At 44.6% G+C, this 12129-nt stretch overlaps 1 protein-coding gene across 1 annotated transcript in view; it reads right to left on the bottom strand.

The window, feature by feature from the left end:
• The window catches only part of LOC133111497 (talin-2-like), a 141874-nt gene that overhangs the window by 50591 nt on the left and 79154 nt on the right, over positions 1-12129 (bottom strand). The window contains exons 12-20 of the mRNA XM_061221908.1: positions 11647-11748; positions 11252-11328; positions 8413-8593; positions 6954-7067; positions 6209-6317; positions 4934-5142; positions 4237-4335; positions 3928-4095; positions 3249-3543 (exon numbers count right to left, since the gene is read on the bottom strand). Of these exons, the coding sequence (XP_061077892.1) occupies positions 3249-3543; positions 3928-4095; positions 4237-4335; positions 4934-5142; positions 6209-6317; positions 6954-7067; positions 8413-8593; positions 11252-11328; positions 11647-11748 (1354 nt within the window). The remainder of the gene's footprint in view (positions 1-3248; positions 3544-3927; positions 4096-4236; positions 4336-4933; positions 5143-6208; positions 6318-6953; positions 7068-8412; positions 8594-11251; positions 11329-11646; positions 11749-12129) is intronic.

The raw sequence follows: 12129 nt of genomic DNA, 5'->3' as shown, positions 1-12129 counted from the left end.
TCAAAGTAACTTAGATAACGTCGTGATAATTTCTTCCCCATTCGGAAAAAATTATGTTTGGTCTGAATGACTGAACCTCTTGCCGCCACATGATTGGCTGATTAGATATTCACAATAACACCTAATAAAGTGGTCACTGAGTGTACTTGTACACAATATGTATGTTCTAAAGAAGCTGTGAGACTCCTGTCTTGCTCACCGTAACTACATTAAAGCAGCTAATGAACTACAGGCCTTAATTACCCGAGCACTTCTCTAACATGGCTGTCCGGCATATGATAGCTGGAGTCATGACTCCTTACAGCACTCCTCTGTTCTGGGGGAGAGCTGGCTAGCACACCCCTTCACCAAGGTTTGAAAAGAGAAGCAACCTTTCTGCAATCTATTCTGGCTCTCAGGCAACGCGGGTCCACAAATCAAAAGGGCCGATGAAAAATAATACTCTGTATTTCTTCCAGGCAAGCAGGTTTTTTTTTTTTTTTTTGGAGTTGGGAGAGCGCCCACATTCTTCAATAAAAAAACATGAAACACCTACACACAGAGCAGAACGATTTCACCAGGGGGCTTATCTAAGGAAATGCACTCGTTTTTCATATCTACCATCTATATAAGCTTTGGAAACTAGAAAGGAATTAAAATGAAAATCAAGATGATGTCAGTTCTCCTTAAAACAACACAACTCCGCAGTTTACAAATTAGTAGGTTCCTATTTTTTTTGCACTTTAAGTAAAGATTCTGGTCTTGATTAGGAACAGATTTTTCAGACTCTTAAAGGGGTTTCAGGTGACATTTTTGCTACATTTCTGCTGGCCACGCTTAATTCGTCTGACTCACAACAATGACTTTCAGGCTTTCAGCACTTTCCAAAATTAAATATCAGTAGGTCACTTACAGTAATAAAAAACTGAAACCAACCCAAAATAGCCCAAGGTGACCGTACATTACACCAAGCTGTAATGCCACATTTGGCACTGGTATGGTCTGAATCGTATTCCATCTTATTGCCTGAGAGAAAGTCTTCATGCAGGATGTACAACATAGCAGCCCACAGGAAGCTTGTTTTTTAATTTAAGTTTTAGGAAAATGTACATTCACTGACTCGGTAAACAACAAAGACACAGTCATGGCAGATATTCATGATTAAAAACCTTTTAATTAGACCTGAAATAAAAGGATTTTTGGAATACATATGTCCTTCTGTTATATAATTTTATGAAAAGCTATTTACGGATTAGTTGGCAAAGTACAAGCCAGAAGATGCACCTGTTCAAGCAAAGTATTGCCAAAAAACCCCACAGAAAAACAAAAAGAATCCAGTTAATGCATAACATATTGTATATTTTCAAACATAAAGGAATAATGTTGGCCAAATAAACACATATTATTTAAATCGCACACATATCATACTCACTTTGTGACATTACGCTTTGGAAAAAGGCACTTTATGAATGCAGACCATTTAACACTTACCATTTAATTAAAAAGCAGTAAAGGCAGTTTCCACTGGCTAGATTTCAAGCCCGCTGTAATATTTGAAAGGGTGGAACTCGCCCAGGCTCTAAGACAGCGGCTAAACTCTCAGGCAAACAGACATTGTGCAAATTGAAATCAGCATCTATCAACTGCGCAGTAGGGCTGGGCACGGCCACAGGAGAGGAATCTCAGCCCCAAATTGTTTTCTTAGCTAAAGCTCACTGCTGGAGCCTCAGATATCTGTTATTGACTGTATCTGCAGGGAAGTGATGTGCTGGAATAGGAGAAAGAAGCACATTCGGAGAGAACCCTCTGGTGCCGAGGGGTTCGGTATATTTGATAATGGTGGTAGTAAAATCGATAAAATTCAGTAAAGTAAATATACTACGGAAATTGGTTTTGGGTCTTGGGTGGTACGCCCAGCTAAAGCAGAGGTCTGTGCAGGGATGGGCCCATTATCCTGGACGAGACCCCTGACTGCACCAGAGCTGAGGCTCAGAGCCCTGAGGGATGACACGCTGATGGCTGTAGTGACTCATAGGAAGGGTGGGCATCAGGCAGGAGGGCTTTGGCCATGTCAGCGTGCAAGAGCGCCCCCTCTGGTTGTCTAGGTACATGCAGACTGCATTGGCCAGGCAGCTCAGCTGGTGTGCTGCAGAGTGAGAAAAACATGCTTCGGAGCGCACCTGCGCAGTTCCGCACCCCCCCCATTTGAATACAGGTCTAAAGACATGTTCGAGAATTCTGAATTGGGGGAAAATGACAAGTATAAATAAAAGGCTTTAAAAAAAGAAAATAAAGAATGAAATTTGCTGCTCGTGCAACGGAACAGATTCCATTTTTATGTTATTGCCTTTGCCGTGTTATTGCTACAGTGTAATTTATGTGAACCCTACAATGACTACTGCATATAGACAGCCATTATGCAGTTCACTCTCTTCTGTGAGCAGGTAACTAAGCTCTCTCCTTCAGTTGCTGTTTAAAGATGCGGCAGGATTGAAAGAGGTGATGTATCTCCGGATGGTTAATCAGGTTTGCTTGATTACATTTCCTCTGCCTCTTTCCTCCGTTTGAAAGATTTACAGAGCAGCCCCAGGAATCCACGGTTTTCTTATTTATTTCTGCCTTTTTGAAAAATTACCATACAGCTGGGATGCTCACTAAAACTCTACGCAGAAAAGAATAGAAATTCACTTTTTCTAATTTCTCTTGTACACAAAGACTTATGAAACTACAAACAGACCACATTCCAACACCTACTGACAATTAATATCAATACTATTTTTTTTAAACTATTATACACAACAACATCTAATTGCCGTGAATAATAGGATCATTCTCTAATATGGCTTTCTCTGAACTAAGTTTGAAAGTTGTGAAGTTGTCCAGCACACGCACAGTTTTACAGATGTTAATTAGCCTTCACTGTAGCTATGTTGGAGCTACTTGGCCTTTAATGAGAGGAATATAAAAATGTAATCCTGTAAAACCAATTGGTAAAATCCCTCATAAAATCTTTTTGCACATATCCTGATAAAACTTTTTCATTATTTCAATTCAAGATTTTATTCAGTAAACTGTCAGGGGTGTCACAGCATAAGAGCTGACATGGTTTACAACCTCAGCTGTCACCACGGAGACCCATCACCACTGAGCATGCGGACGATGACTCACATTCATCAATGTCAGGTTAGACATGGCCAGAACACGGTCAGAGCTGTAAGAAAGGCAGTCACCACTGCCGCCCCCCCCCACCCCCTTCTCCCACCACTCACCGGCGTCTCCCATGGAGCAGAAGATGCTCTCGGTGACGGTCATGATGGTGTCGGTGGCCTGGTCGTAGCGGCCGATGGGCTCCCCGCGGCTGGCGTAATGGCGGACGTGCTGGAGGAGGTCGCCGAGCGCCTGGCTCACCACGCTGGCGGCCGCGCCCACCTGCCGCAGGAGCTCCGCCTCTTCGGTGGCTGAGTGGCAGGCCTTCACACAGCCCTCCACCGAGCGGTCCACCAGCTTCCCCGCCTCCACCAGCTGCTCCTGGCACACCGGGGAGCTGATGGTGGGGCTCACCACCTGCAGGAACACCAAGTCCCATAATGCACCAGGAAGCGTCCTTCAAGTCATATCCCTCAGCACAAGTATCATACTGCCACTTCCACCATGGTTCCCCTGACCCCCATTAGATGTCCTTCTTCCCTAGGTATAGCTGTTTATCTGACTAGTTTATCTGACTCGTTGTTCTTTTGTTGTGTTACAATCGTTGTTCAGTTCATATTCGACAAAATGATTATAAATGGGCCTACCTTCAATGTATCCCAAAATGCATGGGGAAACACAAATGTCTTCACACACCCACCAATGAGTGGACATAAACGTATTTTACGACCCCACACCACCCTCTAGCTAGGTGTGATTCCAGCAGGCTAAATTCCAAAGGAGGGTGGAGCGGCACAGTACCTTGGCGCAGGCCACCAGCTGGGAAGTGGAGAGGGCGCACTGAGTGGCGGCTGAGATCACCCTGTTCTGTAGGGCCGCATCCTCTGCCACCTGCGCCACGTTCTTGGCCTTCAGCACCAGCATGGCCGCGGCGTTGGCCACCGCTTTGGCCAGGTTCATCAGAACATCCTGAAAAATGCGGACCGTCAAACGGAGAAAACGGAGATAAAAACCATCGAGCAATTCACAGACGAACGAACAGATGACCACGGTCCAGTGGTTTGTCAAGCGCTGACATCACGTCGATGGAGGGAGAAGAGAGGCTCGCACCTGAAACCGTTCATCCGTCTCGCTCTCGCCGATTTGCCTCAGGAGGTCTCCGCTCGCCTGACCGATGCTGCCTGCCGCAGTCAATACTGTCTGTCGAGGCTAAAGAGCAACAGCATTTACTCAACAACCACAGGGGAGAAACACGGCATATTTACCGTACCAACACTGAGGAAGAGACCCAACACAATTCACTTTGGTCTTATCGCCACTTAACCACAGGCCTAGACTACCACAATAATAGGCGATAGATTCTTTAAAACATTTTTCAAAGGACTGTATGAATGCTTTGAGCAAAAATGGACCTGCCACCTTTGTTCTCATTTGTAAACTCAATTGGTTGATTTTGAATCTCACTTTTCTCAGTGTATGACCTTCCTAGAGTACACGGTACTGCAATAGCATTAAGGCATGCTCCTTTGTGAAATTTGTAGCTTTTGTCAATGGTAAAGGTGACCTGTTTCCATTTAAATTCCATTTAAAACAGATTATTTTGTGAAGCTGAAAAAAGATGTTAGATCAAAGTTGTCAGACGCTGGCAGCAATCTCCAGTTCCGCAGTAGAATAGCAGTAGCGCTGTCAGTACCATACACCGTGGTCAAGCCCTGGACCCTGCGTATCGGAAGACCACGCCGGCAGAACCCGCAGGACATTCCCGGCAGGAGCACACCCAGGGAGGCGGGCTGCGGGCGCCTCTCACCTCGCCAGAGGCCGGCTCCACGGCCTTCAGCAGGTCAGACACGGCCCCGGCCAGGGTCCTGGCGGCCCGCATGAGGTCCTGGCCGCTGCCCGCATCATCCTCCACCAGGGCCGCCAGCAGCTTCACGCCCTTGGACATCTCCGTCAGGTTCGAGGAGATGGTGGAGATGGCACAGCCCACCGCCGTGTAGTCCGTGTCTGTGGGGTCGCCTGGAGGACCAGGAGAACTAAAATAATCATTCAAATGTTCAAACAGCCCCATTCATTTAACACTTTGTGACCTTTGAATTTTAAGGTTCTATCTGCATTCTGAGTAGTTTGGAGATACTGAGGTTCAAAGCTTTTACATCCTGACACAGCAAAACTGAAATTCAGGGCAGTTTGTCATAGATCAAAATGGCAGAGAGTACTCTGAGTGTACAATATCAAAATCCTAATTCAAAGGTCTCAACTTCATGTATGCACACAAAATCTAAATCTAAATATAACAAAACAACAATAATAATAATGATACTAATAACAACAACAACACCAACAACACTATAGCAGAATCATAATTGATTTAATTGAACACTTGTGTTTTCCTCTGAGTTCTCACACTGCCTGATATTGATTGCCGATAAGTGACCAGCTTGGTTTGTGGCCTTGTGAGAGTTACTTGGGTTCTAAAACAAAACAATAATAGTTTGATTAAGAGGAGCACGGTTTCTTTTGGACAATAATAAAGTGGATGCCGAGCGCTCCGTGCCATACAGCAGATGGCTGACGCAATTAATTTCTGGCTGTTGCGTTCTAAGCGACATCAACCAAGTGAGACTTAAGTCAAAAGAAAACCAGTTCCGCTCCAGAACAAAAAGCTGAATATCTGTTCGCGAAAACAGGTGTTAGGACAACATGGGAGCTTTTGATCATTTAAAACGAGAAAGCAGACCCAATAAAAACCTCCCCAGACATTATCTGCAGCCTAAACCATCCATCGCAATTAAAGGGACTACAGAAACTTGTTTGCTGCTTTTTCCTCAATGTCATTCATTCCACTTTCTTCTCGCACACAGTGACTCCTGATGCAACCGGCAGGCCTAAATTATGTAGGTACGAATGATGACTCATATCTCAGGTCTGTCTACAGAAAATGTTGGTTAGTATCGTCATCACCGCCTAACCATCAGAGAGAAGCGGTAACGCGGTCGCTAAAAGCGGGACGTAATTAACTCTGACGGCGCACTATCGGTGCCATGGCGCCGGGATACTCCCCCGTCACCGCGGCAACGCCCACCTGCGGTGAGGTTGACGACGGACGCCGTCCCGGCAGTGATGGCATCCACCTGGGAGTGGATTTCGTGCTTGGACTCGTCCACTTTGTTCTGGACCCAGACCCGGGACGCCTGTCGGAGAGGGGAGGCCCAAACGCGATGAGTCACACTTCCGCAGCGGGGATTAAATAGCCATGACTTCAGCACTTCAACACTGGAGCCGATCTGCCATTTCATTATGCCTGCTGTACAGTCTGTTTTACAGGCAATGTTCCCAACCTGCTAAACCTGCACCATTTATTACAGTGTGTATACTGTAGAAACACATACACATATAAATATATATAGACTATATATTTTCACACATAGAATTTATTAAACCATGCATATTTAGAAAAGCATTTATTGTATTTCTCATAGCAACAGCACAGGATAATTTGTGCTCAAGATATGCCTTAAGCAGAGCCTGTCAATGTTTTACAAAAATTTAAGAATAATAATTCAAGAACACACCTTACCTGCTATTACCATATATTCACGAGGAAATACCAGTTCAACAAAAGTAGGTATTCGTCATTTAGTACACTGAGAAACTTGAACATAATGAGAATATGAACTTAAATGAAAAGTGCAATAAAATCCGTGTATGGATTCCAGGATGGACGGCGGACGGAGAGATCTGGTGACGCCCCGCGTGTGGCCGCTCAAAGCTCCGCATAACCCCGGCGGCAGGGACAGGCTGGTGTGGGGGGAGGAGGGGGAGCTCACCATGTCCTGCCCCAGAGGGGGGAGGGTGTCCACCTCGCCCAGGTCGGCCTGAGCCTGCTGGACGGCCTGCATGCTGGTGTTAATGGTGCCCATCAGGGCCTGCTGGGCAGAACTCTGAGAGACCGAAGGAGAGAGGGAGGGAGGGAGTGCGACGGAGGGGAGAGACAGGGAGAAGAAGAATGGGAGGATGGGAAGGGGTGATGCAGGGAGACGGAGAGCAGAGAATGAGGTTCATTCCGAGGCCACGGCGTCTCAGGGAGAGTCTTTCTGGAAGGAAAGCCTGCTGCTTCCTCCTCCCGAAAAACAAGCTTCGCACAGCCGACAGGTACGTTACAAACACGACCGTAAATCGGCAGTCTGACAGGAAGCCATTCTGAGACATAAGCATTGCCTTACTAATGGCTGTAATGATGAAGGGCTTCTATCCCAAACTGTGCCTACGGCTGTTCTGGGAAATGGCCAAAATCCATGGTTTACCGTAAGAATTATCATTTAACATGTGGAAGAGACTGGACCTTGAAATGAATTTTGAGTTTTTCAGTGCTAAGCTCAGTGAGCAGCTGAAATTAAACCTACGAGTGATTCAACTAATTCAAATGTTGACTGGGTTGTTATTTCAGATAAATGTAGGAAAATTCATTCATCCCAGTTTTTTCGTCGCTGCTGTACTTCTGGGAGAAATCAAATGTACAAAGAAGAAAACCCCCAAATGAGTGAGTTTTACATGTAAGAAAGATACAAATTAATTATACACTCAGTGGGCACTATATTATGTAGACCTGTACATCAGCTTGTTAACACAAATATTTAATCAGCCAATCATGTGGCAGCAACTAAATTCATAAAGGCATGCAGACAAGAGGTTCAGATGTTTTTCAGACCAAATGTCAGAATGGAGAAGAAATATGATCTGTGACCGCGGAATGATTGTTGGTGCTATACAGGGCGGTTTGAGTATCTACTGATTTCCTGGGCTTTTCACACACAACAGTCTAGAGTTTGAAGAGAATGGTGCGAAAAACAAAAAAACATCCAGTGAGCCGCAGTTCTGTAGGCCAAAATGCGTTGTTAATGAGAGAGGTCAGAGAAGGGCCTGAACGGTCATAGCTGACAGGAAGGTGACAGTAACGCAAATAACCACACAGCGGTAAGCTGAAGAGCATCTCTGAACACGTCAAACCTCTCCGCGACAGCAGCATAAGATAAGTCTAATAAATACCTATTAAAGTGCTCACTTAATGTACATTGCTGCTTAGGGGTACAATTTTACGCATGTATAGGATAACGCCCCACGGCAAGCATTTGTACCTTTTTAGGCACTTTCCGTACCTTTATTTCTGAGAGTGTAAGAGTAGTGTGCAGGGTTTTTCATTTACATCGTCATTTCAGACATACGGTTCCTTTAAAGGACCCATGGTTTGAGTGTGGGGGGTAAAGGGCGGTTAGCGGACAGCCTCACCAGGGGGGCCATGTGTCCTCTGTGCATCTGGCCCATGGTGACCTGCTGCTGGGCCGTGGGCATGGAGCCCGTGTTGAAGGACTCGGGCCCGACCGAACCCGAGCGCATAACGGCGGGCAGGGCCACTGAGCCGTGCTCCACCCGACCCACGCGGTTAAACTGCTGCTGCAAGATGGTGGACCTGCCGGAACAAACAGGGGAGGGATATATGAGCTGTACGCATGAACAGATTTTAACCACAGACCGACAGACACCCAGCTAACAGGGAACGTTGTGAGAACATTCAGTAATCTTTCTATCGGTTCTAAGAAGGTTTTCAATGTAACGTTACAAAATAAAGCTCCTGAAATTTTCTAGAAATGTGATATTTTACTTCATCATATTTTTTAAATGTTGCTGACATAACATTCCCCAGATTCTGTTCCTGCAACGCTTCGAAACCTGATTTGTGAACGTTTTGCTTCACAATATTTTTAGAACATTTCCCAGTTACACAATTTCCATCCATCCATCCATTATCTGAACCCGCTTATCCCGATCAGGGTCGCAGGGGGGCTGGAGCCTATCCCAGCATACATTGGGCGAAAGGCAGGAATACACCCTGGACAGGTCGCCAGTCTATCTCAGGGCACACACACCATTCACTCACACACTCATACCTACGGCCAATTTAGACTCTCCAATCAGCCGAACGTGCATGTCTTTGGACTGTGGGAGGAAACCGGAGTACCCGGAGGAAACCCACACAGACACGGGGAGAACATGCAAACTCCGCACAGAGAGGCCCCGGCCGACGGGGATTCGAACCCAGGACCTCCTTGCTGTGAGGCGGCAGTGCTACCCACTGCACCATCCGTGCCGCCAGTTACACAATTTGTTTTTTGAAAATTTTGGTAACCTACAACAAGGTTCATATAATGTTACTGCAACATTGTGAGAATGTGAATAAACATTACACTACATAAAAATGTTATTAGAACTCCCAGAAAACTTGATGAACTGAACTTTCTGGGAACCAAACCTAGCCTTCAGAAAACATTGCCAGCTGGGTAATAACCACACAGCCGCAAATGATAATCTTACACCCAGGGGTGATAATCACATGCCCACAGGTGATAATCATATAAACGGAGATGGTAATCACACATCCAGCGATAATAATCCCATAACAAAGTCTGATAATCTCACACCCAGGAGTGATAATCACACAACCATGGGTGATAATCACATAAACAGACATGATAATCACATAATCACTGGCAATAATCACATAATACCAGGGATAAAAACCACACAAACCAGGATAACGGCCACTCAAACTGAGATAATAACCATACAAACAGGTATAGTATGTGTACGTATATTAAATTTAAAGTGCCAATATCCCCCTTTACAACATTACCATACAAAAACTTAGAATGCTTAATATCTTCAGGCTCATGCTGAAAAAGGGGGACCAAAGAGGGATTTAAAGTTTATAATGCATGAACAGACTGGTGTGAGTTTATAATAGATTAATAGAGTGGTGTGTTTTCATAAGGGATTAACTGGGTATTAATTGCTGAAAGCTTTTCAGAAGATTTATGACATTATAACAGAACAAGGGATACAAGTGGAAATCAATGGGTGAATATCACACTAGTAGTAAAAAGTATTTGTTCACAGTTGTGAAAATAAATCAAGGTACTGTAACGCATGGGCTAGCCAGGTGATGTCGTAGAACAACTGTTGTAAACACCAGGCTTTACATGCAGTAGTACCGAATGCACTCTGAACAGAAGGAAAAATTACGTGTCCCGACAGACTAAATGGCCCTTCCTCCACATCAAGCATTTTTATGCTCTCATTATTACATTGTTGTGATGATTGTTTGATTACACGCCATTCTGAAATCCTTTAGCAGCGCCTCTCTTTCATATTCTGTGCCTACTGTTCCTCTGCACTCAAAATTACTGTAGGCAATGAGACTGCCACTTCAGGAGAATCCAAACAAGAGCCTTTTGAACATTTTGATTGATAATTAAAGCTGCCGAACACAAGGTAGTGCTTTCAGTTCAGTCTTGTGTTTTTAAGCAAAGACAAAGTGATAATTACCATATAAACAGCACAGCTGTGATACTCAATATTTAACAGAGAGTTTAGAGCAGGTTTCTAATAACAACTTGTTGCTATGCACTTCTGCAGGGGAAAGCAGTCTGGTAGTATTATGGTCTGGCTGGTAATGACCAGTGAAGCTGAGGGAAGGATGAGGGTGGGTGGTGGAAGGGGGTGGGGTGGGTACAGGGTTTCTTAGATCATAAGATTTTAATGATCTGGATATTTTTCAAGATGTAATAACGTTTCTGTCCTCGAGCTGCATATTTTAGCAGAGATGGAAAAAATGAAAATTTGCTCAGGAGAAGCAATATGAAGAAAATGGTTTCACCCTGAACACGAACTGTTTTCATTACATTATGATCACTGCAAGTGAAAATGGCAAAAAAACCCAACAAAAAAATACATTAATCTTATTAAGGATGTTTTTTTTCTCTCTACGAGATGTGGCTTCACTGTTTCCACATTCACTACCCTCTGAGTACAGATAAACTCACACACACACACACACACACACACACACACACAAATATGATTATATGCAAAACCATTCCTCAGACGCATATTTACTGTACATGCACTTGCACTGAATTGTGCCGGTTCCAATTTGTGACAGAAGGCACAGTCTCTACAGAGACGTTGGAGAGAATATTAGTATGTAATGCAAATACCCATTTACACTGTGCAGCGCCTGCCACTCCCTGACCTATAATGAGCATTAGCATGCAATGCAAACAGCCCCTACTTCTTTGGAGAGACTGATTCTTCCAGCATGGTGGATTCCTCATCGCCTTCCAGGCCAAAACGATCCTTACTCTGCTTCTGTGGAGGGAGAGAGAGAGAGAGAGAGAGGGGGAGAGAGAGAGAGAGAGAGAGAGGAGATGAGAGAGAGATATGCACCAATACACTTAAGCCACAAGACGATGGAAATTGCACTCATTGCATTTTGATGGCTTCACTCACTTCTGATGTTGTAATTATAAACAGAATCATTTACTGCATGACTGAGCCGAACAATCAGGAGGAAAGCCCTTCTGAGTATTATTACATTTTTTATCATTCAATCACATTTTCTCTCTATTCCCTACGCATTGACTAAGACTCGACCGGCACAGCCCTTCACAGGACGTTCCCTCTCACCTTCTTCAGGATGATGTCGATGTATCCCGCGATGAGCTGAGAGATCTGCTCCCCTTCCGTCGTCTGGACAGAGTAGTAGCTCTCTTGGTACTCGCCGAAATCCTAAGTAACGCAGGGTCAATCGGGGGAAGTTCATATCGCACACTCGATCAAAGGGCGCGTTTCACAAATTATAGCTTTTTATGACTTATTTATTTGACAGACTGTTCTCCAGAGTGACTTAAACCGCCAGGCTGTCAGAGCTAAGTAAATATAGTGTGTCTCATAATGGCAGTTAAGACCATGGCCACAGCTACAGAAGTGGCACATAACTGACAAAACAAAAGACTGAAAAATAACAAATGCAGTGCAGTCCGTGTTGGACAGCGACACAATTTTTGTGTTGTTTTGGTTCTGTACTCCAGCACATTGGATTCACAATGAAACAATGAATATGAGGTTAAAGTGCAGACTTTAATTTGAGGGTATTCATCCATACTGGGT

This window comes from Conger conger, chromosome 15, assembly GCF_963514075.1.
Source record: "Conger conger chromosome 15, fConCon1.1, whole genome shotgun sequence".
Classification (NCBI taxonomy): domain Eukaryota; kingdom Metazoa; phylum Chordata; class Actinopteri; order Anguilliformes; family Congridae; genus Conger; species Conger conger.
Note: the sequence above shows the minus strand (reverse complement) of the source record. Positions and strands in the feature narration are given on the sequence as shown.